Genomic DNA, 24,720 nt, shown 5'->3' on the forward strand with positions numbered 1-24,720 from the left:
ACAATTATTACAAGATATCACATTATTTTTACATACAATTACCCATTTATACAGTTGGGTTTTTACTGGAGCAATCTAGGTAAAGTACCTTGCTCAAGGGTACAGCAGCAGTGTCCCCTATGTGGGATTGAACCCACGACCCTCTGGTCAAGAGTCCAGAGCCCTAACCACTACTCCAGGAAATATACAGATTCTAGTTACTGACGCTTCGTAGAACTTTTAATTTTTTTAATTTTTTTAATACCCGCACAAAGTTATGATACTCTTATACCAAATATGTCATAATATACATTGTTTTAATTAACGATGTTAAACGTTTATATACAAACAACAGAAATACTGTATATAATTCATATTAGTGCTGTATTTTGTAACAAACACATTTTTAATGTTAAGAAAAATGTAGTTGATATGAATGACACTTTCATTGAACATACATACTTTTGCACACATAACCTTAACATGTTTTCCATGCGTTTGATCTGCTTTTATTGTGCCACGTTAGTAGAAACAATTGGGGCAACCTTGGCCCCCACCACTTTGACAGTTGTGCCTGTTTGCTCGGTGCTAGCCAAGGTTGTGCCAGTTGTTTCTTCTAACTTAGCTTGTGTTTTTGATACAAGTTAGAAGAAACAATCGGATAAACTGCATTCTTGACATCAGTGTTGTTCTTCTAGACTTAAAGCATCATCTCCGTGTTAAATGTCTTGTCCATATGTACTCTCATTATTGATAAGGCCTTATGAAACCAGTCATGACTCTCCCTGATTCCATTACCATTCTTATTTGTGCAATCCTTGTTTGTCCTGCATTTACTGTATCTGATCCTGAGTAAGTCTGTACGTGCTGTCTGTGAAGAGTGCATTCCCTTGATGGCATATTTCATTTTGGGCATCTGCTTGGCATCAAATTATAGTACATTAATAAAAAAAAACACATTTTATGATATTGGCCTGGAATGGGTTATTTAACGCATTTGCCAAAAGGCTTCCCATGATTTTGAATATGTAATATGTTTCAAGCACTACAACTAGTTTAAAATAAATAACTCCCTGGAGGTCTAATAGCCATTTTGTTACCACTCATCAGTTTTAATTACAGCACATAGATTCAGTGTTTCAGGAAGCAGAGGTTTTTTTCTTCATTATTATTATTCGTGCTATCTACTGAAGTGGTTGAAGGATTTTATGGAGCATAGCTTCATTTACAAGAGATTGAAGAAGAAGAGACTTTTCTGTCCTACTAGCAGTTTTTTTTTTGTTCAGTTAAAAAATAAATAGGTAGTTAAACTTTTGAATTGGAAGCGCTTTGCCCTAAGGATATTTGAAAAATATCCTTCCATTTCTTAGCATCGTTCCTACATCTGTTTATTCTTTCAGAGCTTGTTTCCTCCACCAGTCACAGACAAGCTCAGGATTAATCTAATCAGAACGCATTGCACTGAGGTTTAACTGCAGGATGTCTTAGATTTATCTCCTATAAAAATGAGTTACAAGTTTGACTACCCAGCCTGTAATCCTCGTAACGCCAATGAGTGTTTCATCTCCTGAATTTCTTTAAAATAAATACATTTATTCTCAGCTTCCTTCACAAACAAGTTTCAACAGTTCAGTAGTGGGGAAACTGCTGTGACTCTGCATGACTGAACTTAACTGGAAGTTTGTTAGAATCATGTTAACATATTTCTGGACAGATCTGGACAATCTAACACCAAATGCAAAACAGTATATTTTATATCTAATACAGAAATAGTTAGCCTAAAAGTTTGAACATTTCCCTTTTTCTTCTTTACTTGAGTGAAGAAACAAAACATAGTTGTAACCAACTCAGTTTGAATTATGACAAATAATGTTCTAGTCACAAAGGTAACTACAACAGTGCTACATATGGCATAACCTGGTAGAGAGTCTCAACCCTGGCCCTCAAGTACTCCCAACAATTCAGATATTTATATAAACCAGTTCTTTTTTTAATTTGTATTGTAGTCTGGTTCTTAAAAGCATGGAGCCGTCCCACTACCTGCTCTTGATGTGCAGTCATTCTTCTTTCTTATTTAAATATGCTATAGAAGTCACAAAGGAGTCTTCTGCTCTTAACATTATGCCTTCCGTTCAGTGATTGATACAGTGAGTACATAGAGATAACGTTGTCTTTTAAATCTAGTGGTTGCTGCTTTGCAATTGCAACTCTCAGCGAATTAAGGAAACTATTTAAAAAGCTAGCTCTAATAGACATGTTTTATTAGTAAACCATGCATACACATGCAGGCTGTCATTGTTAAATATTCAGTTTGTGGAGACTGCCAAATATTACTAGTTTTTAATGAACAGTTTCTCCTCCTCTGCACCCTCTGAAATGAAATCTTTAACCTTGTCAGCTGCTTTCCCTGCTGAGTGCTAGATGTTATTAATGGGTGTCGCCTGCATTGAAATGGCCAAAAGCAAAGATCATTCCTTGGTTTTTATTATTATGTTTTGATTAAGCAACATATCTTAAAATGTCACTTTTAATGTCAAACCTGTTCAACTCCTGTTATTACATTTTCAGTGGGAAGGCCTATGTTAAAAGGACACTTGACCAAAATGGCAACGCATCAGGCTGGTATCATAGCAGAATTCCATCTGGAACAAATATCCCAGTCAGTTAGCATTTTTTAGTTTTCCAACTTCAGTGGAAAGAAAAAAAAAACGGATTGAAAAATCAAACATGAGCAATGCAAAAGTATATAAAAGAAAGAACCTACAAAACATTTCAGCTGTCATCTCATCGTTTTGAAATGATACTGTTAAATGAGACAGAAGTGTTTCCGATTGAAAAACGTTCTTATAGTCAACGTATATACTGTACTATGAAGTATTATTTTCCTCAGTGCAAGTATTAAGAACTATAATTGGTCTGAGTTTAATCTCATTATCTGGATAAACTATCATGATTTAATCAATAACTTACAACTGAAAGAGTATGCAGTGTTTTGATTGTGGTTACTGCTTTGGGGTTTGGGTAATAGGAGTGCTTATTAGATTTGGCTGCTGGTCCAGCATCTTGAGAGCAGAAGGAAACTGCGTCCTTCTGAAAGAGAAATTGATTTGATGAGGCCAGGTCAGCAGGGTTGACTGTGAAGAAGGTAGCCATGGACTGCTCCCCATCCAAGGATATTTTGGTGCCAGAAGGATTGTGTCAGCCACAACTAGGTGAGTTCTTTAAAATTAAACTATAATAATAAGGGAGGAGGAATCGATAAGAGCCATGATCTCTCCCCTGAATCTCAGACAGGCTTATAATGAATGCAATGTGCAAAAAAAAAAAAATACCCTGGTTGGTATTCTGTACTGTATTTTTGATAGTTTCTGTAACACTCAAGTATTCGCCTTTTACTTGTGTACCAAATTCATTGAATCTGTCATCCTGTAATCGCTTATGTCCCTTAAACTATTCAAAACAGAATGAATCAAGGTATCAAGGATGACTGTCTCAAAACTGCGTTGTTTGTTTTTTCACACATGATTATCAGGTAATACCTACTTACTTCTTAAAAAGGGTTAAATAAACAGTTTTATTCAGTGAAACAGAGAAAGACTCTATCTACACGGAAGAAGGTTCAATTACTTAATTCAGGGTACAGGTGGAGCACCCTGGAGGGCTCCTTACCTTAGGGGCTGGAAATGTACACCCCTGATATATTGTATACAGTTTCTGAAAATCTGCTTAACTTGAAGTCTAAAGCTGATCCATGACAATCATCTGCCTAAGGTGTTCAAAACCGCTTCATCCTTGAGTTGATGTCTTTCGTTCAGGGGAAAACAGTAGTGTAGAGCATTACCTTCTAAAGTCCTAAAGCGGCTACAGTTATATGTATGAACAGCATCAAAGGGGGCTACGTTTCCAGGCCTGGTTGGTGTAGGAATATTCCAGCCAGCGTGAAAGCACACTGGCACCTGATTAACAATTGTGTTGAAGTGATAAATGAGTCACTGTTTTTATGTGCTGTTACTGGGTTGGTTTGCTGAGAACGTGGGTTTGGAGTGTAGACGGTGTATTACAAATATTGGGTAGGGCCAGCGTTACAGAGTTCTCCCAGCTGAAACCGAAAATGGACTGAGAACTGCACTACCCCTGAGAAAAGTGTTGGGGAAGTTAGGGCTGTTCCCACCTGCCTACTGAAGAATGCTAATGTGGTAGGGAGGGGTCGTCAATGAAAATAAATACTCCCCTCCCTGAAAGGTATAAAGGTGTCTCTATGTGTTTGGTCAATTAAGCAAACTAAATTAAATAGAACCAAAATAACCCCTTATAAATTTTATGGTATATAATAAATAAATAACCTAAAATGTATCTGTGGTCTTAATTTGATTCTTTGAAATGTAAAACTAAGCCTCCCAAGTACTAGATTTGCAGTTATTTTGATGTTTTTTTTTTTTTTTTTAAGAATACATTTGAGCTATTATACTGTTGTTTTTTGTGTATAATAAAATGGTGTCACTGTTTTTTTTTAGTTTTTTTTTTTATAACAAAACAGTCATGTTATATTTCCCAGTGGAATGACATTGTAACTACATTGTAAATAACAACTGCATTTGTAATTACAGTAATTACGTAATGCATGATATTACATTGAAAGAACAATGAAAAAAGACCATAAAAAAAACTGTAAAATATTTATTCATTTTTCTGGCCACTGCTACCATTATAACGCAGGGGAGATCCAGTCAGCATCAGCACACCACATAAACCCTTTCTGGGCATTCTGAAACAAAGCCGCAATATTTCTGTGTGGAGGCAGCTGCCTTCCCTTATCCAACACAACAACACAAGTACAGCAACACCCGCAGAAGCAATAAACTGCAATCCCACAGACTATCAAACGTACTACGGAACAAAACTTTACTTTAAAACATTGTGACGGCTGGTGCATTGAAAAGAAGTACAGTATCACGCTGTTGAGTCTCAGTGCAAAAAATATATCCAAAAGGAAAGCCGTGCCCTTGTTTCCAAATAAGAGTCAAACATTTGGTCTGCATATTTTTAACCTAGTAGTAAAACACATTAACAATAATAATAATAAAGTACCATTTTACAGTCACCGTGAAATAGCAGCTGTGGTTAGCTTAAATTAAAAAATAACACTGTATAAACACTGTTATACTTTAGGCCAAAAAAAAAAAAAATTAAATCATATTAATAACTAATATTAAAAAACAAATCCTTATAAGATATATTTACAATGTTCTTCAGTTGTCTGGCTGTTTCCTGTTTTCATAATAGAAGGCAATATGAGTCTCTAAAGCAGGCTATCAACTTGCACAGATACTGTTAATGGACACAATGGCTGGATCAACCAGGCCCATTTCTTCATGCTCGTTGACACACAGCTGGTAGCCACAGCCTCTCCTCCTTTGAAAAGGTGGGACCTTGTTATCATGTTTGGCACGTGGAGGAAGCAGGAAGCCAACACTACCAGCAATCAGCATGTGCCAGATGCTGTGGATGTAGAAGTAGTTCTCCTCGGTCTCCACAAAGGCATACAGTGCCACCGCTGAAGTGGCGATCATAGTACCAGGGAAGAGGTAGAAAACCCAACGCTTCCAGGTGGGTGGGTAGCAGCGGCGTCTTCTAATGGTCCGTACAGTCTGTACAAATGAAAAGAAAAGAATGAACTTGTGCAGCACTGATATTTATTGCAAACGCTGCCTGAGTGACCATCTGATGACCTGTGCTGCACTGCTCATTGTAGGTACCATTCACCCAGGACTGTAAAACACTCACTGGTGGTGCAGTAAATGCAGTTACACTAAACTCACCTCATATCATTACAATAATTGGGAAAACGTTTTTCATTGTATTACATTTTTTAGTATTAGTATCATTCATTATGTTCATCGTCCATTTACATCCCTATTCCATGGATTTGCCACCAGAGCACTCATATTGTTGACAGTCCAGTTGGTTTACATTCCCCCAGAGGTTGTTCTACCTTATGTATTTTGTCCTAGATGAAAGTAAAATAATGCAGCATACGGCACTAAGCATCTGATGGCCATTATTCACGGTTTATGTAATTATCATAATCCTTTGATTATATAATATGTGGAGGTAATTAGTTAACACTGTTTTCATTTTGCTTTTTCAAATCCCCATTTACTTCCCTATGATGCTCCAGAGGCCTTGTTAACGAAGAAGCAGCAACCCGCCCTTTAATGAATGCTGTTGCTTTGTTGTTTGGCTACTTAGCAAGAGCTTTATATATACATCGACATATAATAATGACATATTCTAAATTATTACACAGCATTTCAAAAATAATTCAGAACAAATGAAAACATATTTCCAAAAGGACCGGTAGCAGCTTTTAGATGGGAAGCAAAATCAACAGACATTAAAACCTGTTAGAGCACATTTATAGTATGCAAATACAGTTGTAAAGATAAAAATGAAATGACAAATAGAGAAAATAGATATTCAGTCATAAGAAACTCGTCTTGCAAAAATAGCAGCCTTGTTTATGGTATATTTTGCCAAAATTGTAACAAAATAAAATATGTAGGAGAGACTGGTACAACGTTCTATAAAAGAATTCAGAATCACCTATCAAACATAAGAAATAAAAAAGCAAATGAACCAATAGTTCAACACTTTCCAGCAAATCATGAATGAACTAACATTTTTAGTTCTAGAAGGAATAAGATTAGATAATGTACAATACAGAAGAATAAAGCTAAAGATAAATAAGCTCAATACCATGATTCCTGATGGTTTAAATAGAAAGGAATAGTAGATTGTGATATCATTAACTATGTAGTAAATGACATCACAAACATTGGTGGATTTGAATAGAAATAAGTGAGTGCAGTGAGTCACCATGGCATCAAAAGCCTATAAGTATCTGTACTGTTTGTTTCAAATACATTTCCCCTTGACAACAGGTTTGTTAAACATACCAAAACTTTGGGAAGTTGGCTCTTTTGAACAATGATTTAATTGGCTTGAAATGAAAAACAGATAAATAACCCCAACTTCTGACACCTTCCTTCTGCTTATGTTTTATGCTCAGGATTCCCATATTGTTTTTGTTTGAAAGAACGTAAATTCTAGTTTTTAGGAAAAGCAGCTATTGCTGCACAGCTCGACTATACAAAACTGAATTTCCATAAGTTAGCAACTGAAGGCGAGAGCCCTAATTAAGACAGGCTATTTGCAATGGGTAGTACTGTTCAGTAGTGTACCATAAATACATTACAAAGCTACTCAATCACTCTAAACAGTGACTTCCCTTTATTTAATGTTAATAAAACTCATTATGGGGGATGGGGGCTTGTGTCTGTAGCACTATATAAAAACATTGTATACAATACTATGTATAAAGATATAGCCTCTTTTAAGGTATTACAGCTCGACAATACAACATTGATATAAATATAGATATTGATATACACATGTATTTTACCTAATGTAACATAAGATATTTCCAGAATATTTATCAATAAATAATATGTATTTTAGTTTCGTTTTACCTTAAAAACAGCTGAATGCTTTACAGTGGCAGGTGAACAGATTTACTGTTGAATTGCAGTATTTCAGAAAAAAAACCAACAGATTGTTACTTTCTAGCTGAGTGATCTAATTTGCGAATCTCAGCAAACATTGAAGATGCAAGGTCTTGACAATAAAACCGACAAGTTGATAGAAAGGAACTGTAACCATAATTGAGTAGCATTGATTCATAAACACAACCTTGATTCATTGCAGTTTTAGCAGTAGAAAAAAATATTGCCCAAGAACAATAAAAAAATACTTCTCACTTTGCCCTTGCCTGTAATCCATCAATGTTGTTTCTAGGCAACTAGAAAAGTACATAATAATGTTCCTTTTAAAAAGCAACAGGCCAATAAGCAATGATATGTGACAGGTTGGAGGGGTTCAATATGGGCCAGGGTCTGTAATTAACATTCACATGGTGCAACCTACCTGGGATACCTCGGCTGCCATTCATTTAAAATGATCTCACGTTTAAATCTCTGCTTTTAAATCTAGCACTTCCTGACACACATTTTGGAAAACTGTAAACACTACACCTTTTTTGGCCACAGTTGTACATGGAGCAACACACTAAGATGATCATCCGTTTGCCATGTTCTCCTCTGTGGTTTAGTTAATGAGAAGCTGACATATTCTTCTGCAGATAATAATTAATGTTACATAAAAAAAAAGAAAGTACAAAACAAAATGAAGCACACAATTACATCCTTTCTGTCTGTCTCCAAACAATCCATTCTGTTCCTGTCAAAGCAGGTGCTTCTACTTGCATAGCAATTATCTAATTGACTAACTATGCAAATTGATTTCATTCAGTGAGAAGGAAGCCAGATTTTTAACTCAAAGCTACAAGTAACAGGAGGGACAAATTGCCGCCCTCTTGGGTTCTCGTGAGAATCTTATTTTCATACCAGTCCCTGATTGATGAATAGTTGAGCCTGAACAGGTTTTCCTCTTATCTTTGATTTTTGTAACGCTCAGTTAAGATTCCAATGTAAAATCTGTGTATTGGCCTTAGAAGCAATCCACATGTACAATGCCTGACAGATTTATCAGAAACAGACCAGGCACATTGCTTTTTGCTGCTCTGTACTATTGTGCTAATTGTTTTGTAAGGGAGCCTCTATCTCAGTGGTGCACAACTCCAAACATCAAGACCTATTCCAGTCCAGATCTTTATTCCAAGCAGGTCCTAAAGTGTTAAGAGTCAATTAACTAATTTAGGACCTGATTGGAAAAAGAACACTGCTATTTTGGTACAATAACTTTACTCATACTGTGTATTTTCACAATTGTTACATTCAAATAGGATTTTCGGTAAATGGTTCAAACTAATTCTACAAGTAGCAATATTATACTGTTTTCCTATAGTTTTTTGACATCTAGTTTACTGTCACCATGGGCATTTATTAAACTGTATTTAGAAGCTTGAGGGAGTATTCAGTTAATGATTAATACCTGGTGAATTATTAAAGCACACCTACAAAATAACATAAATTCACTTTGTATACCCATTTCACTTAAACGTATCCGTCCGTGACAGCTGGTAAGCACAGTAGCACTGCTGACTTGTTTCATTTGTACTCATGGTGTACGACCATGTTCTGGAACTCTGCTCTCTGATAATGTCAATTTCTATGAGCTGAACATCATTGGGATGCAGTGCCATATACCAAGCATGGCCTGGCAGCGGTTTGCAATACAAGGGCCGAATCAGGGTTGACCATGTTAATAGTTCATAGTCGTCTATTGCTAAAAAATGACACAAAAAAATCACACAGGTTTTGCCCTTACCCAAGCAATAGCCATTATCCCTAAGGCAAAAATGCTAGGTCCAAGGAGATTCCATAGTCCATGTCTGTCAAGCTGCAGTGCCATAGAAAGCACCATAGCACCCAGTAAGTACAGCACCTTAAAAGGAAAAATCAAGAGCAGAATTACAGAGGTGATACAATGGAGACAGACTGGAAACACAGCTGCTGCAGTGGCAAAGACTTGAGGCCTGTTGTCTGATCCAATGAGTTTTAAATTGCTGGACAGCTGTCAATCAGTGTGTGCCAGCAGGAAGTATCGCTATGTACCAGCAGGTGACTGAAGAAAATGCTAACCCTAAAGAGAGAGGCAAAGGCTTTTGATCTGCCACTGTAGTTCACAACACAATGCCTCCCTCGAAAGCACTACTGCCAGTAGGCTTTGGCAGATGCTATTCATGCTGGTTCATGGTGTAACTGAGTGGCTGATTGCATCTGTATAAGTCTATATAGGATTTAGAAAACAAACAAAAAAAATTCAAAGTGTTTTAATAAGACTTTTCACTTTAAAGAAAGCAGAAATTGACTTTTTTCAGTCCACTGATTAGTCACAACTAGGAACATTATACAATAGAAAACCTGGCATGCTGTTTCATTACAGAGATCCAATGCTGCACAGCAACGGCACAAACACACTGGCCACCATTCAGATTAGTTCAGGAATAAATATCTGTAGTTAGAATAAATACACATGGAAGTATAAGAGTTTAAAAGAATAGGACTTGGCAAAATACTATTGGTTGACAGGGAGCTGTATATTATATATGACTGGTCTGCATGCATATATCATATCATTTGATATAGAAATCAGGCACAAGATATTCATCCTTTTACGCCATCGTTACAGTACTCTTATCCAAATCTTATAAAATAATTATTGCCTGTAATCCATCAATGTTGCTTCCAGTCAACTAGAAAGGGGAATAATGATGTCCATTTTGGAAAGCAACAGACCCATAACCACCTCACATTTCAGATGTGAGGCAGGAGAAGTTCAATATGGGGTCTGTTTACCTGGGCCAACCTGACTGAACATCATAGCTGCCATTCAAAAAGCAGTTCAAGTGCCCTCAAATGTCTAAATTCCACACTTTCCTGACACACACATTTAGAAATCAAAGGGTTAATAGCAACTGTAGTTACAAAAGCACACCTGCTTGATGATGGATTGCAGCCTTGCCATAGATATAACCGTGACCCAGACAGACATGAGTGAGCCCAGGAAATCACAGAACTGCAGAACGTCGTATTCCATTATGCAGAAAACCACGACCCCTGGCTGGTCACAGGCATGGTAAAACTGAACACAAAGAAATTGAAAGAGAAAGTACAATTATTAGACCTCAATAATATTCCAAATACAATAACCCAGCTTGCTGTAGAGAAATATATATATTTTTAATTTCTGCAAAACTCCCAAACCTACACATTGCCATTCAATCTGCATTGTCACAAGATAAAGCATCTGTTCTATGCACTGCCAAGAATAACTTCTCAGATGTGTTCCTTTCTATTCCTCATTAAAATATCAATCAAGATAATATTGAAAAATAGTTCCTACAACACAGGGTACAGCAAAGGCAAGGCAATAGGTTTGTTTTAAACCAGGGGTGTCAAACTCAGTTCCTGGAGGGCCGCAGTGTCTTCTGGCTTTCGTTCCACCCGAGCTCTCAATTACTTAATTGGTCTAATAATTTGATTAATTGGACACATTTAACACTTCTCTTCAGGCCTCAAAATGTTTCATAGGTAATGTACCTTGAATCAAGTACATTTCTAAAACCATGAACTGTAAAAGACCTTGAAAAATATGAAATATGTCAAATTCAACAAATAATTAGATCAATTATGTTAATTGAGAGCTTAAGTTGGAATGAAAACCAGAAGACCCTGCGGCCCTCGAGGGCTGGAGTTTGACACCCGTTTTAAACACTGCACGTGTTCAGTAGACCTGACGGTAATCTTAAGCAATATTTGTCTTCTTTGTTTTATGTAATTAACATGAATCTTCCCTTTATAAAATTAGATGAAATGACAGACTTGAGTAAAGAGCCCCAGTGAGCTATGCTTCCACAGTGTATAGACTACATCAGGGTTTCCCAACCCTGGTCCTGGGGACCCACTGTGTCTTTAATTCTACTCAATTGAACCTTTAATTGAACTAATAATATGCTTAATTAGACCTTTTTAATTTTTCTCAGCTCCTAAAAAGTTGAAGATTTCAAGTTACTTATAAAATTGTATAGTTAACTTGAAATCTCCAACTGTTTAAAAGCTGAAAACAATTACAAAGTTCACACTACATTGATTTTTAAGCTACTGTAAACAATTGGCACTGACAGCTATGTTGTGTTTTAATCTCAAGGCTACTTACAGATGAGTGTTTTTATGTTATTTCTCTCTTCAGATGATCAGGGATAAAAGGCAGCAGATAAAACCAACATTATTATGTGGGAGGGGGTGGTCCTGCGAGGGGGTGGTCCTAAAGCAAGCAGAGTATTCTACTTTTGGCTTTGATGTGGGCAGATACATGAATACAAGGAAGAGTATACATTTTATAAGGACGAAGCGCAGTGATGTTTAGAACAATTTTCAGCTTAACCAAAGCTCAATACTCTGTTACTTCTAAAATACATAAACTGTTTTTAAAAGTTGTACTTGGTATTGTGTTTACTTATTATGCCCGGCTGGGATACATACAGTGAGTTACCAGTACATACAAACTTTACAATTTTACAAATATCTAGATAACCACATAGCCACTGGTGACAAAACTTTTCAGGGCATTCTTTAGCACAATATATTGAAAGTATCAGGTTCTTGTTGTTTTCCTGGCATCAGCCAAATGATCTGTCTTAGCTTTTTGCTTTTTTAATCTCCTGTTCCTCTTTACTCTCTCGATATATAAGGATCTGCCATAGTGCTCGCGGCTCTCTGCATGATTAACCATCTGTGTCACTTTACAATCAGATTTATAAGTCCTTGGTCAAATTCAGTGTTTCTTATTGGTTCTAACTACTTAGCTCTGACTGCCTGTGTACCTTAATTACTCACCCAAACTGCATAGATGAAAACACATTTAAAACACCACTCAACAAGATAAGAACCACAGCAGCGGGTGAAACACTTTTTGGGCACCATATTGGACATTAAAATGTGTCCAAGACAGAACTGTTTTTAAACATGTTGTTGTTGTTGTTGTTGTTTAATAAACAAACAAAAGGAAAATTGCAGGGGTAGATTGCAATATTTCTACAGCAATGGTGAAGTACGTACCGTAAATAAAACTGTATATCAGTGCCACCCCCCACCCCTTTTTGAGACAACAATTTCAGGAAAAAGCCTATAGGTCACACCGGTGTATAAGTCGTTACCCCCTTTTTAGGACCCCCTAAAAAATACCTAGAAAATAGACTCATACAAAGGTTTTTACAGTATGTTGATATGTTTGTTTTTATTAATTTTTTTTACCTGTTGTCATCTGTTTTGGTTTAACTGAATGTTCAGTTTTATTTGTTACAGAAATCTCCACTTTGTGTCTAACCTTGTGTTGTTTTACTTGAAGTGCTTTGTCTGCCACTAGTTTGAGAGCAAAGCTATACAGATACAACCGTGCATGCATTTGAAGGGCAGTATATTGCAATATCCACAGATATCTCTTTTATACTGTACATATTAAGCCAATTTCATCAGGATTACACTCACTTTACTATGCAATCAAAATCCTCTCACCATACTACTAGCCACAGATTGCCAGAGGTTTCATTTCCCTACTAACTGTTTTTCCTCTAATGGACCACACCGGCACCAAAGTGGGCGAGCATAGGTGGGCCGACCGGCCTTTTCTCGCTCTTGAATTTCTTATGTTCTGATGTTCTTATGTACTGTAGAGCTCAATCAGGTAGTTTGGTTGTTTGTTTTGTGTGTTTGTAACTGGGTGTCAATTATTTGACTCTGTACATTAAATTGCTAATTGTGCAATGCACTGTAACAATTGGTGCCATCTTACTTGAATTTTAAAAAAGACTCAAGCCAAGCCTCTTTTAAAACAGAGGGAGCATGGAATAGATTGCTGTGCTTCCTCCTTACAGACCTCTTGATTGTGTAACAATCTATGCATTCAGTTTTTTCTTATTATTAAGATTTTATGATTACTAAATGTACCTTCATAAATGTGTAAATCTGAAAATAAGCTGACATTTATTTACTCATATCACATTTCTTTGGAATACTCACAGTAGAAAAGAACATGGTGAAAATGTAGACAGAAGCCTCAAGTAAGCAGTGACTCCGAATGGCTATAGCAACAGGAGGGACAAACATCAGGTTACTAAGACAGAGCAGCAGAGTGGACAGAAGCTGAAATCCATAGGTGTACGCCACCGAGTTATCTGTGCAGCCCCAGCCATCCCACCCTAGAACACAAAAGGAGTCTGGAGTTATGATAAAGAAGAGCATTGTGTTACTGACACTGTCCATTAGGCATCCCCGATGGCGACTGACAGAATTAACTGTGAGCTGTGAACATGAGCTCTACATAACGTGTACACTGAGCTGTTTGGAAAAGCAATGCCAAAAACATAACGTTTAATTGAAGAGATGACAGAGCATGTCAACAATCAGAGAAAACAGAGGGTATTTATCCACAGCTCTTGTCTCCAATTGTGGGCTCAACACTTTGTTATTCTACATGACTTTAACACTGGTTCTATGGGAAAAAGCATACTGTTGAGCTGAGATTTGATGATGTGCTAAACAAATAACCTCAAAAACACTTTTAATTAGAAAATATTGTAATATTGCAGTTACATAACTATGAACACATATCCATTGGACTCAGGTTTGATTTTTTTAAAATAACTTTTCAAAGCTCAGCTCTGTCTTGATATCATTTACTTCACAGAGAAATTGGCATGATAAGGAATTGTTACTAGAGTCTGCTGATTGCCGTACATGGAATACAGTCACGGGGGGCCTATACTGAAACCTGTGGTCAAAGTTACCTGCTTGAACAGTGGTTAATGTTCACGGTCCCTTACTCACCTGAAACTAATTGCCACCGGCTGTGGACAATGAATGTTGCATTTTAAAAGAAAGCCTGACGGACTTCAAAGAGGTAGCGTTGAGTTGCACACTAGAGTAAGGGAGTAAGGTTGGCTGCATCTCTGTTTAGGCCAGTTATATTATTTTACTTATTTATTTCACTGTGTTATTTGTGTTCACTTTGAATTTATTTGATTTCTTATTTGTCTTGAGTTATTGAGATGTACAGTTTTGTGTTTTGCACTGTTTGAATTTGGCCACATTTTATTTATTTATTTATTTATTTATTTTATATTGCTTGCACACTGGCTAAACCAGTATACATTGCCAACCAGTTGTTACTGTGTACAATATTCAAGAATTCTAGTCTAACATGGGATCAGGTTAACTTGTGTGATTTTTTTTTTTCTGCCAATCTTTTAGTATGATTGCACCAGACACTAATAGTGCAACCTGTGTTTTATGTCTGTATGCCCCTCTCTATATTGAATTTGTGGTTTAATAGATTTGGAACCATTTTAAACTTCCTGTTGGCCCTCTCATTGCACACAGTGCACTACTGCCCACTGCCTGGGATTTAAAAGAAACAATTGGGCATTACAGTTAATACAAGCTTTCATCATGAAAGAAAACAAGTTTTGAGGCAATAATGTGAAATCAAGACGAGTTTGAATTATACATTAGCAAACACGCTCATTTTAAGCACTATCTTTCTGCATCCAAATTGCTATTTCTGAACCCTATAAAGCTATATTGAATATGTCAGACACAAAAGAAGATGTTTGTTACATTGTGAGCAGATGTTGACTGAAACAGAATATTAATCAGTCACAGCGAGTTGCATCTGTGATATTAAAATGTGTATTCAAAGGGAATACACTGGTCTAGCTAAAATAAACAAAACATACCATATCATTGGAATACAATTGTGAAACAGTCTTTTGCATATTTGATGACATTATTTCAACAATTTCTCCATTTAAGCAGTTTTATGATGATTTCATTTCCATGAGCAGACCATGGCAGATCAAATTAAATTGTTTCCCATAACCGTTATTAATTACCACTGAAGGCTTCCTTACAAACAAACTCCACAAGGTATACCACACACAATTATCACAATATTTAAAAAGATAATGGCTTTGAGGTACTACAATCTGTAAAGTTACATATACAGTATTTTCTGAATAAAAATCACTTACTATTGTCCGTCAAAGTCTATTTTATTGTGTAGCTTTATAGGGACTACTGTTCACTGGTGCACACTGAGAGACAAGTGACTCCAGTCAGATGACTCCAGTCAGGAGATTACCTATCAAAAACATTCACTATTGGTCTTTTTTTTGCAGACAGTTCTAACAATTTCAACATACACTTAATTAAACTGTGTCTCACACTTGATATTGATTGCTCCAAAATGACTCATCATTTGAGTTTCTCCAATACATTATAGTACTTGTTGTAGAAGAGGAATAATAGCATGTTTTAAACTAACCACTTATTTATCTGCTATGCCTAGGCATTGCATAATTCTACAAGAATCGGATAAGCTCTCCTCCGGTAAGGGGCTCTGCAGAGAGGAATACATAAATCTTTATGATGTACAAAATCAATTGCAGATCTACTAACAAATGAAGAAAAACAACTGTTTACAACACTTTTGCTGTATTTCAAATTCCAGAAAAAAACACATCGCACTTCAGAATTGCCTGGTTTGCTTAATGAATGCATAATAAAGGCCTACTTGAAAGGGTATTGCAATACCTCAAAACTAACAACAATTGATAATTCCTTTGCCACGCACGTTGGTTTTCACTGCTGATCCCAGTCTCCTCATATGAACTACCACAGTATAGTAAATTAACGGCTTACCTGCTTTGCACTCACAGGCGGCATACAGGTAATTATTTGTCCGAAGGAGTTTACACTGTCCGTATGTCCCGCAGTCATTGATACAAGGTGTGAGATAAGACCTCAAATACACTTCAGCTGTCACATTACTGCATACATCAAACCTTTGAAGAAAAAAAGAGAAATAAAAAAGTCTAACCTGTATTAAAGACTTCCTGTAAAAACTCACTCCCTGTATTATAGTCCTGCAGTTATTTTCCCTATATGTCCAAAGACCACTTTTAAAAAGTCCATTGAAGTAATTGACAAATAATGTCTTCTAGACCTTCTGTAATTCATCTGAAGACAAGCAGTCTCTCTCCCACGATGTACATATATTTGTCCTGCACGAAGATTAAATTATGTTTTATGCACGAAGCTGTAATAAAAACCCAAGAATAGTTGAAGACTTTTAAAATATATTTTGTAAAGGCCCTGATTCTGGGATGTAGGAAACACTGTAAACTAGAAAATTGAACAAAAACAATGTATCTTCCCAGGGGCAAAATGAACAATGAATGGTTTGTTTGATTGAATAGTTTGTAAACATGAAGTAAAATGACTATGTGAAAAAGATTAAAATAAAACAACACAACAGTACAATGGTTAATTTTCAATGGACAACAATGGCTGTGGAACATGACTGAAAGAATCATAGAAAAAGTTACACGAGCCCAATATGGTAGCGATCTTGAGTCTAGGTACAAAGTGAAGGGTACTGGTAGTTTATGGTAGCGATCTTGGGTCTAGGTACAAAGTGAAGGGTACTGTTAGTTTATGGTAGCGATCTTGGGTCTAGGTACAAAGTGAAGGGTACTGGTAGTTTATGGTAGCGATCTTGGGTCTAGGTACAAAGTGAAGGGTACTGTTAGTTTATGGTAGCAATCTTGGGTCTAGGTACAAAGTGAAGGGTACTGGTAGTTTATGGTAGCGATCTTGGGTCTAGGTACAAAGTGAAGGGTACTATTAGTTTATGGTAGTGATCTTGGGTCTAGGTACAAAGTGAAGGGTACTGGTAGTTTATGGTAGCGATCTTGGGTCTCAGTACAAAGTGAAGGGTACTGGTAGTTTTTTTTTTTTTCTCAAGGAGCTTCTTTAATACACCAGACATTAATAGCAAAAGTGGTGGAGCCAGAAGCAGTGGGTTTACAAACAAACATACGCTCTCTTAAGAGGGATGCTAAATGAGTAATTATATTTTTTTTGTGCTGAACTCAGAGATAAGCTTCAGTTACTGTCAAAAGTAACCACACTAGAGACTTTTGTTTCCTATTACCTACAGAATTTATGCTGAAGAGATATTTGCAATGCAAGCTTACCCACACTGGCTGTCTGAAGTGCTTCAGCCTTCCCCCATCTTAAGGCTGAGTAAGAACACACAGTCGAATAGCTCCATATCCTAAATGCATCTTTGCAGTCAACTTAATGATTCTGTCACACTGACAATGACAGATGGGATTTTGTTATTATGCTTATGACGTCCTTGAACCTTCAAATAGGGCTGTCAGTGAACAGTGTGGATCTAATACTGATCTCAAGTACGCTCCCCAACAATCCTACTAATACTGCAAGTTTTACTTAAACATAAATAAAGCAAGCAAATTTGGTCTAATTTGTAACACAGTATTTATATTCACTATGCTGGAAAACTCAGAATGTACTCAAGATTCCTCAAAAGGAGTCGCAGGAAACAGTGCCAACAAATCTTACCCATGGTCTGTTGTACAGAGGGAGTGCAAACTCAGGTACCAGGTGCCAGTCTGGGGGTATGGAATCCTTAGCCTGGTGATGTTCGAGGTGGTATTGACAGACATCACAAATCCTGCAGAGAACTCTGGGTATGGAAGGGAAACGGGAAATCAAAGGCATTTTTAAATCCTTTTTTAAAATAAAATTGTCTACCCAATTTGAAATGCCTGATTATAATTGTGAACCACTAGTCTGTGCCTGGCCTCATCGGGTACCTGGTCGATTTCCCTCCCTAACCCACAGGTGCCCAAAGGCCAAAGTAACGCTCTTTATGGACCTCAGCCTAGAGCGAGAACTTGGCAGGACCAGGATTCGAACCAGCTAGCCCATGATCACTTGACTCAACCTACACTAAATGCAGTATTGCCTTTGATGAAATAGTCACGGGGACCCAAATTAAGGGCATTTCAAACAAGAAAAGCAAACCATGTAATATAACTACGTCATCACTTAATGTTCGCTGTAGTCAAAAGTGTTATTTAGTTTTTATCATTAGGATAAGATTAAAATTGTCAGAACATGGTGTTTTCCCCAGGGACACATAGCTCTTCTAAATGTATGGCTGCTTTCCTTGTTTTTTCAGTAGGTTCACACTTCTCACCTGATTCGCAGCTCACAGTGGAATTGTCAGCTAATGTTAGGGGCGTCCCGTGCGTCAAACAGCCAAACACTGTCACATTTTCTCCCATCACTGAGGACTGTGTGAAAACAAAAACATCTCAGTTGTAGTCAAGTATAAAGGCAATTACTAGATCCCCACCCCTTGGATAGCTCAGGAAGCATCTAAGGCAGTCCTATTGCCTAAGGTTCAAGGAAGAAACCATTTTAAATACTTTCTATGTATTACTCCTTTGGATCTCTGCCAATGCCACCAATATTTTGTTTCTGAATAAACATACTTCAGTAAACACTTAAAACACACATGTTATCTGGAAGGGAATGGAGGTCATTTGGATGGGGGCTCATTGTGTGGAAATCACAAGATAAGATGTCTGTACGGCAGCCCATTGAGGACATGGGAAAAAAAATAAAAGTATATAAATAAATACATTATCTTTTGACCCTGACATAATGGTTTCAATGTCAACATCTTCCTACACTCTATCTTGTTCTTTATGAGTCACTGTCCATTACTGTTTAGGTTAGACAACATTCATCAGTGAAGTTACACATTTAGTTGTTTTTTGTTTTATTTTTTGTTATAATTTGAGTAAAGCTGCTTCCCTTAACTCATATTTCCATAGTACCCCTAGCTGATGGTCACAAATACAAATTCAAACACACTTTTCACTTACAAATGTAAAAACTCAATATGTTTCTTGAAATGAACTACAGCACGGCAGCTACATCCTTTCCTTAAAAATCAAAAGATAAAGACATTTGTCTAGCGATTCCCAGATCAAATGCATAATTTAAGGACTGCCACAGAGCTCCATTCTCATGACATATGGCAAATTAAATGTATTAAGACATAGTGAATAAAAGGATGATTGCTAGTGAGAATGTCATGTCCTTTAAAACAGCAGCATCTTTGAGCTAGATTGGCCATAGCAGTGCTGCTGGAAGATGAAAGGTAAAACCTATCAATAAGTATAAAAAGCTCAGGGGCTGCTGTGTCTTGTTGTGATGAAAGGCACTTGCTTCAAGGAATGGATAACAAGGGTGTAAGTAAAGCCATTAAAACTGATATTTGTATTAAGAATAACACTTATTCTCTCTTTAGTGAGCTTGACCAAAGTTTCATTTTGGTTGTTTTAACATTAAAAAAAAATAATAATAATACAGTGTGTATTTTTTGTAGTTTTATTTTATGTTAGCAGTTTTTAAAAAGATATGCAAATTATTATTCTTTAATATGTGTTTAAATTCTTGAATTCAGAGAACGTAAACTACAGCCAATGTTCTACCACAGTTTTCAGTTACGATGGTGCAACGAGCTTAAGTACTTTAAACACAATGATGTGTCAAAGATGAAAACACCGAAACTAATATGGCACACAAATTAAATCATAATTATACAGTACTAGTTAATGTAAATAAGACAGCCACCATAATCTAAAAAAGGATTATGGTATCAGTCAATAGTAAACAGATTAAAATAGCATTATCACATTTAAGCAAACAACCGTTTCTTAGGTAAAAGTTGCAATGGTCAGCTATCCAAAGACAGAATAAAATGATAAGCAGTTTAAAAGATCACATGCTGCTGCTTTATCCCAAGGATCCACTATACAGAATATGTTCCTTTTATACAGCAATCCTAATGAAATGACGTTACGAATAATTTGATTGTTCAAGGCATGTTTGGTATTTGCAAACCAGTAACATGAATGAAACACTGCCTAGAAAATATAGGTTTAAATGAATGTATTCATTTTACTGTTATCTGTGTTCAGCCATCATGAGAAATGTCATGCATGGAGAGCAATGTGTATTATAACCAAGTACTACTAATGAGAATGCCGGTGACTTCCATTCAGCAACACTGAATTCCATTTTCAATACCATTTAGTTTATTGATTTTTGAGATCTTGTGACCGCATCTTTTATACTGAAGTAAAATGTCAGCATTGTATTGACTTTTTGGTCACAATAAAAAAAAGTATAAAATCACATAGTTCAGCACCCAGAATTGGCACTCATGTCAAGTTGGTAATGAAAAGGTTTTTGTATGGTCTATAATCAGCCTTTTACTAATTCTAACTAAAGGATTTAACAGCTTTCTGAAGCACTGGACTATCTGCCAATTTAGTCTGTGTGGCAACTGTGAGTCAATGACAAGCTAAAACTGTCCACTAAAGTTTGTAGCTTGGTTAAAGTGACTGCCAGATAACGGCTGGGATCTGTCTTCCAGATGTATTAGTATTTTTTATTTATTTCTTAGCTGACGCCCTTATCCAGGGCGACTTACAATTGTTACAAGATATCACATTATTTTTACATACAATTACCCATTTATACAGTTGGGTTTTTACTGGAGCAATCTAGGTAAAGTACCTTGCTCAAGGGTATAGCAGCAGTGTCCCCACCGGGATTTGAACCCACAACCCTCCGGTCAAGAGTCCAGAGCCCTATCCACTACTCCACACTGCTGCTACCAGCAAACCAATTACAAAAGCACAAAATGAAATCTGAAGTTTAGTAAATCCACTAATAACCTTGCTTATTGGCCTGCCACTCCACAGTATATAATCTACAGTGAGTCTAACAGAACACTGTATTCAAGTTTACCTGCCATGGCTTGTTTTTTATTTGACAGTACAAATTCTGGGTAATATAACCAACACATTCCGCTTCATGTGGCATAGATCGCTCCTCAGTAAAAATAAAGAAATAACTGTAAAGACATCTTTGTAACCTATTTGTAGATGCAATTTTATGTGACTTTGTTCCTGAGCGTAACTCTTTTTTTCATTTGCACTTGCTCATATCGGCTCATTAGTGTCAGGTAATTGCCTTTTCAGGCTATAGCAGGTTGGCTTCTTCTGGCTGTCGGTTTCCATTAATTACTGTCTTACGGAGCCTATCCAGGGAGAAATGCTCTGGAGTCTCGCTTTGGCTGACATCCAACACAGCCAGATTGCTCCCCCTTCAACCACCACCCGAAGGATAAGAAAACAGAAATCAGTGAATTGTATGCGGGCCAAAGACTAAGATCTTTTTCTCTAAGTGTGTAGATATGTATAAATCATACATTATCCTTAGGGTTGAGATTAATCATGTCAGTTTACTAATACACTCAAATGTCTTCTTTTTCTTGAAGATCAAAGTCAGGGTTTGATGCCATTGTTGAAGAGGAATGTAGATCACTGTCTGAATATTCATTGTTCAAGGAGAAATTCTCAACAGCATCATCACTGCAACAGAACATACCACCATGTGATCTTTGAACGTGGGACCATGAATGTGGCTCCCCAAGTAAAAACACTTGGAGTAAGGGGTCCTTAGCGAGTGAGGCTCGATTCCTGCTGGGGCTGGGGATCTACATGGAGCACTGCCTTGGTCTTTGTACTCTGGTGGGGTTAGGGAGCAAAGTAGGTTGGGGAGGTTTGCCTGAGAGGCCCATAGCGTTTAGGGTTCAGGAACTTAGTAATATCCAAGAAAACAGGGCATTGGCTTGATAGAGGGAGTGGAGATTGACAACTGATCTTCAGTTCTCCTGGTCGTAAGTGGGTTGCAGTGGTAAGGCTACATTTAATTGGTCATTTCAAATGAGTAGAAGAAAACAAGGGTAAATGATAAAAAATAATTATAGTTTATAAAAGGAAAGAAAAAATGTTCGTAAAAATATTGTTTATGCTTATAGACAGGAAGCAGGAGAGGTGGACCAGATGCCACTCTCTTCAAATCAAGGCCCCCTAGTGGGTGGCTAATCAATGACAACTTGGCCATTTGAACACATTTCTCATAAACCTAAACTATTTGCTTAGCTATTTAATCTACTATAAAAAAAAAAATCTAAAGACCAAACTCACCGTATAAACATTTGATGAATGGTTGCTTAATACTTTCAGAAGTATTTCTAGACTTCCCAGGAGAGAAACAGTGCTTCCGCAATGAATCTTTTCATTTTTCATGCTGTCATTTTCTGCCACAAACCTTTTTTTAATTAATAACACAGCAGGGATTGTCCAGAGACATAGCCATGGTATATTAATACATTTTTACATTGCTTTTAATCAATCAGTGGGTTTATATTTCTAAACCACTAACACACACACACTCACACACACACACACACACATATATATATATATATATATATATATATATATATATATATATATAGTTGTGTTCAAGTTCAATTCAGTTGAAAAAAAACAACCTGATATCTATTCATGCAGTACCTATAGAGCATAACCAAACTTGTTTTTTTTTGTGTTTGTTTTCTGTTCTCCATTGGCACTTGCTTATTTAGCTTTAAGATAACCAAGACCAAACTTTATCAGCTGCTATATACATTTTTCGTAATTATTATTTTTAATGTCTAATTGTTTTAGTGGTAACAGGGTGTGTGTGTGTGTGTGTGCGTGTGTGTGTGCGTGCGTGCATTTGTGTGGGTCTGTGTGTGGGTATGCGTGTGTTTGTGTGGGTCTGTGTGTGTGTGTGTGTGTGTGTGCGTTTGTGTGGGTGCGTGTGTGTGTTTTAACACCCTTAGCGCACTATGGTTGTAATTGGCCTACTTTTTAATTGTTACATAAAAAAGCTCACCTTTATGTTTGTTGTTCTTGAACATCTGGTCGCATGGTTGTACACTGGTTACACACACACACTAACACACTGTCACACTACTTGTCAGATAGTTCATTGCTGTTTCTGGTCTTCGGTGCTCCCAGTCTCCCAGCAAGGAGAAAGGGCTCAGTCAGACCAGCTTTTTAATTTTGAAATAAATCAATCCTGTCAGCATGACAGTTGTAAAACAACTATACCGATTAGAAGAACATACATAGATTAAGATCGTATGCCTATTTACTTATGACAAGTATGTAGTTTGCATATGGGGGTGCTAAAATCAGTCCAGTTTAGATCCATTGGTACTGTACATTTCAAACATTCTTTCACTTTTTCATGATTCTGATAATCAGTAGTATTGAAACAACTGATTCCTTTACTCTCTGACTGCTATTCATGTTTGTGGTCTGTTTATTACATGCACAGTATCTGAATACGCATTAACAATGTTTTGTACTTACCACATTTAATTTAAGCTCCAGGTTTAAAACCCCACCACTGTCTAGAACAGGCATCAGGTTAATTGCAAACACTGCTGCTCTGTTTGGGGGGATGGAGATATTTGGTCCAAAAAATATATAAAAGTGAACAGAGAAAGTGTCCAGCTCATTCCGAAGAGTTGGCCTTATTGGCCAACATGTATCCACGTCAGAACTGGACGGCAGATGAGCACCAGTCTCTTCATTTACAAAGGGGGTACTTCTCTCTGAGGTGTTCTGCATCATTGGAGGTAAACCAGCAGCGGGGAGGGAATCTGTGAGGGACAAGCCCATTGGAGAGCCAAATGACTGGGGCATGTTGAGGGCTGAGTTTGGGGAGCTGCTTCTTGCAATACTGGGCTTGGAACAATCTGAAGGGAATACAAAAAAAAAACACTGAAATGAAAATATCCTCTGTATTAGAGAAGGAGAGAAATGGTAAAAATAATTAAAAGCACACACACACATCAATGCACTATTTTTGGTTGCTGTTTGTTTGTACAACTTAAGTGTGAAGGGGTTAATGAACACCATTTTGAGGAAGACCTCTAACCACCCTGGCAGAAAAATAAAATAAAAAAAACAGCCATCTGCATACTATAATATGTGCTTATTGAAAAAAAATGTAAAGAAAAATATATGCAGTATTATTATTATTATTATTATTATTATTATTATTTATTTCTTAGCAGACGCCCTTATCCAGGGCGACTTACAATCGTAAGCAAAAACATTTCAAGCGTTACAATACAAGTAATACATTGACACTGAGAACTACACAGGGTTGGAATTAAACAAAAAAAAAAAAACATTTTCATTTTAATGAGGGCCTATTTAAGATGCATTGCAGTCTTTTATATATATATATATATATATATATATATATATATATATATATATATATATATATATACACGACTTCAATGCTTTGATTCTAAATTGAACTCCTTGGCTTTACCTTGGTATTATGAGTTCTAGCGCTGATC

The 24,720-nt window shown here is 36.7% G+C and overlaps 1 protein-coding gene across 3 annotated transcripts in view; it reads right to left on the minus strand.

Moving 5' to 3' along the window:
• Positions 1-4,636: 4,636 nt before the first annotated feature.
• Positions 4,637-24,720, minus strand: part of LOC117403553 (transmembrane protein 8B-like) — an 89,719-nt gene continuing 69,635 nt past the window's right edge. For all 3 annotated transcript variants that reach the window (XM_034005735.3, XM_059006805.1, XM_059006856.1), the window contains exons 6-13: positions 23,717-24,105; positions 18,625-18,721; positions 17,985-18,108; positions 16,257-16,399; positions 13,578-13,756; positions 10,495-10,641; positions 9,325-9,441; positions 4,637-5,627 (exon numbers count right to left, since the gene is read on the minus strand). In XM_034005735.3, coding sequence (XP_033861626.2) covers positions 5,292-5,627; positions 9,325-9,441; positions 10,495-10,641; positions 13,578-13,756; positions 16,257-16,399; positions 17,985-18,108; positions 18,625-18,721; positions 23,717-24,105 — 1,532 coding nt within the window. In that variant the 3' untranslated portion in view covers positions 4,637-5,291. The remainder of the gene's footprint in view (positions 5,628-9,324; positions 9,442-10,494; positions 10,642-13,577; positions 13,757-16,256; positions 16,400-17,984; positions 18,109-18,624; positions 18,722-23,716; positions 24,106-24,720) is intronic.

Source organism: Acipenser ruthenus, chromosome 1 (assembly GCF_902713425.1).
Source record: "Acipenser ruthenus chromosome 1, fAciRut3.2 maternal haplotype, whole genome shotgun sequence".
Lineage (NCBI taxonomy): Eukaryota > Metazoa > Chordata > Actinopteri > Acipenseriformes > Acipenseridae > Acipenser > Acipenser ruthenus.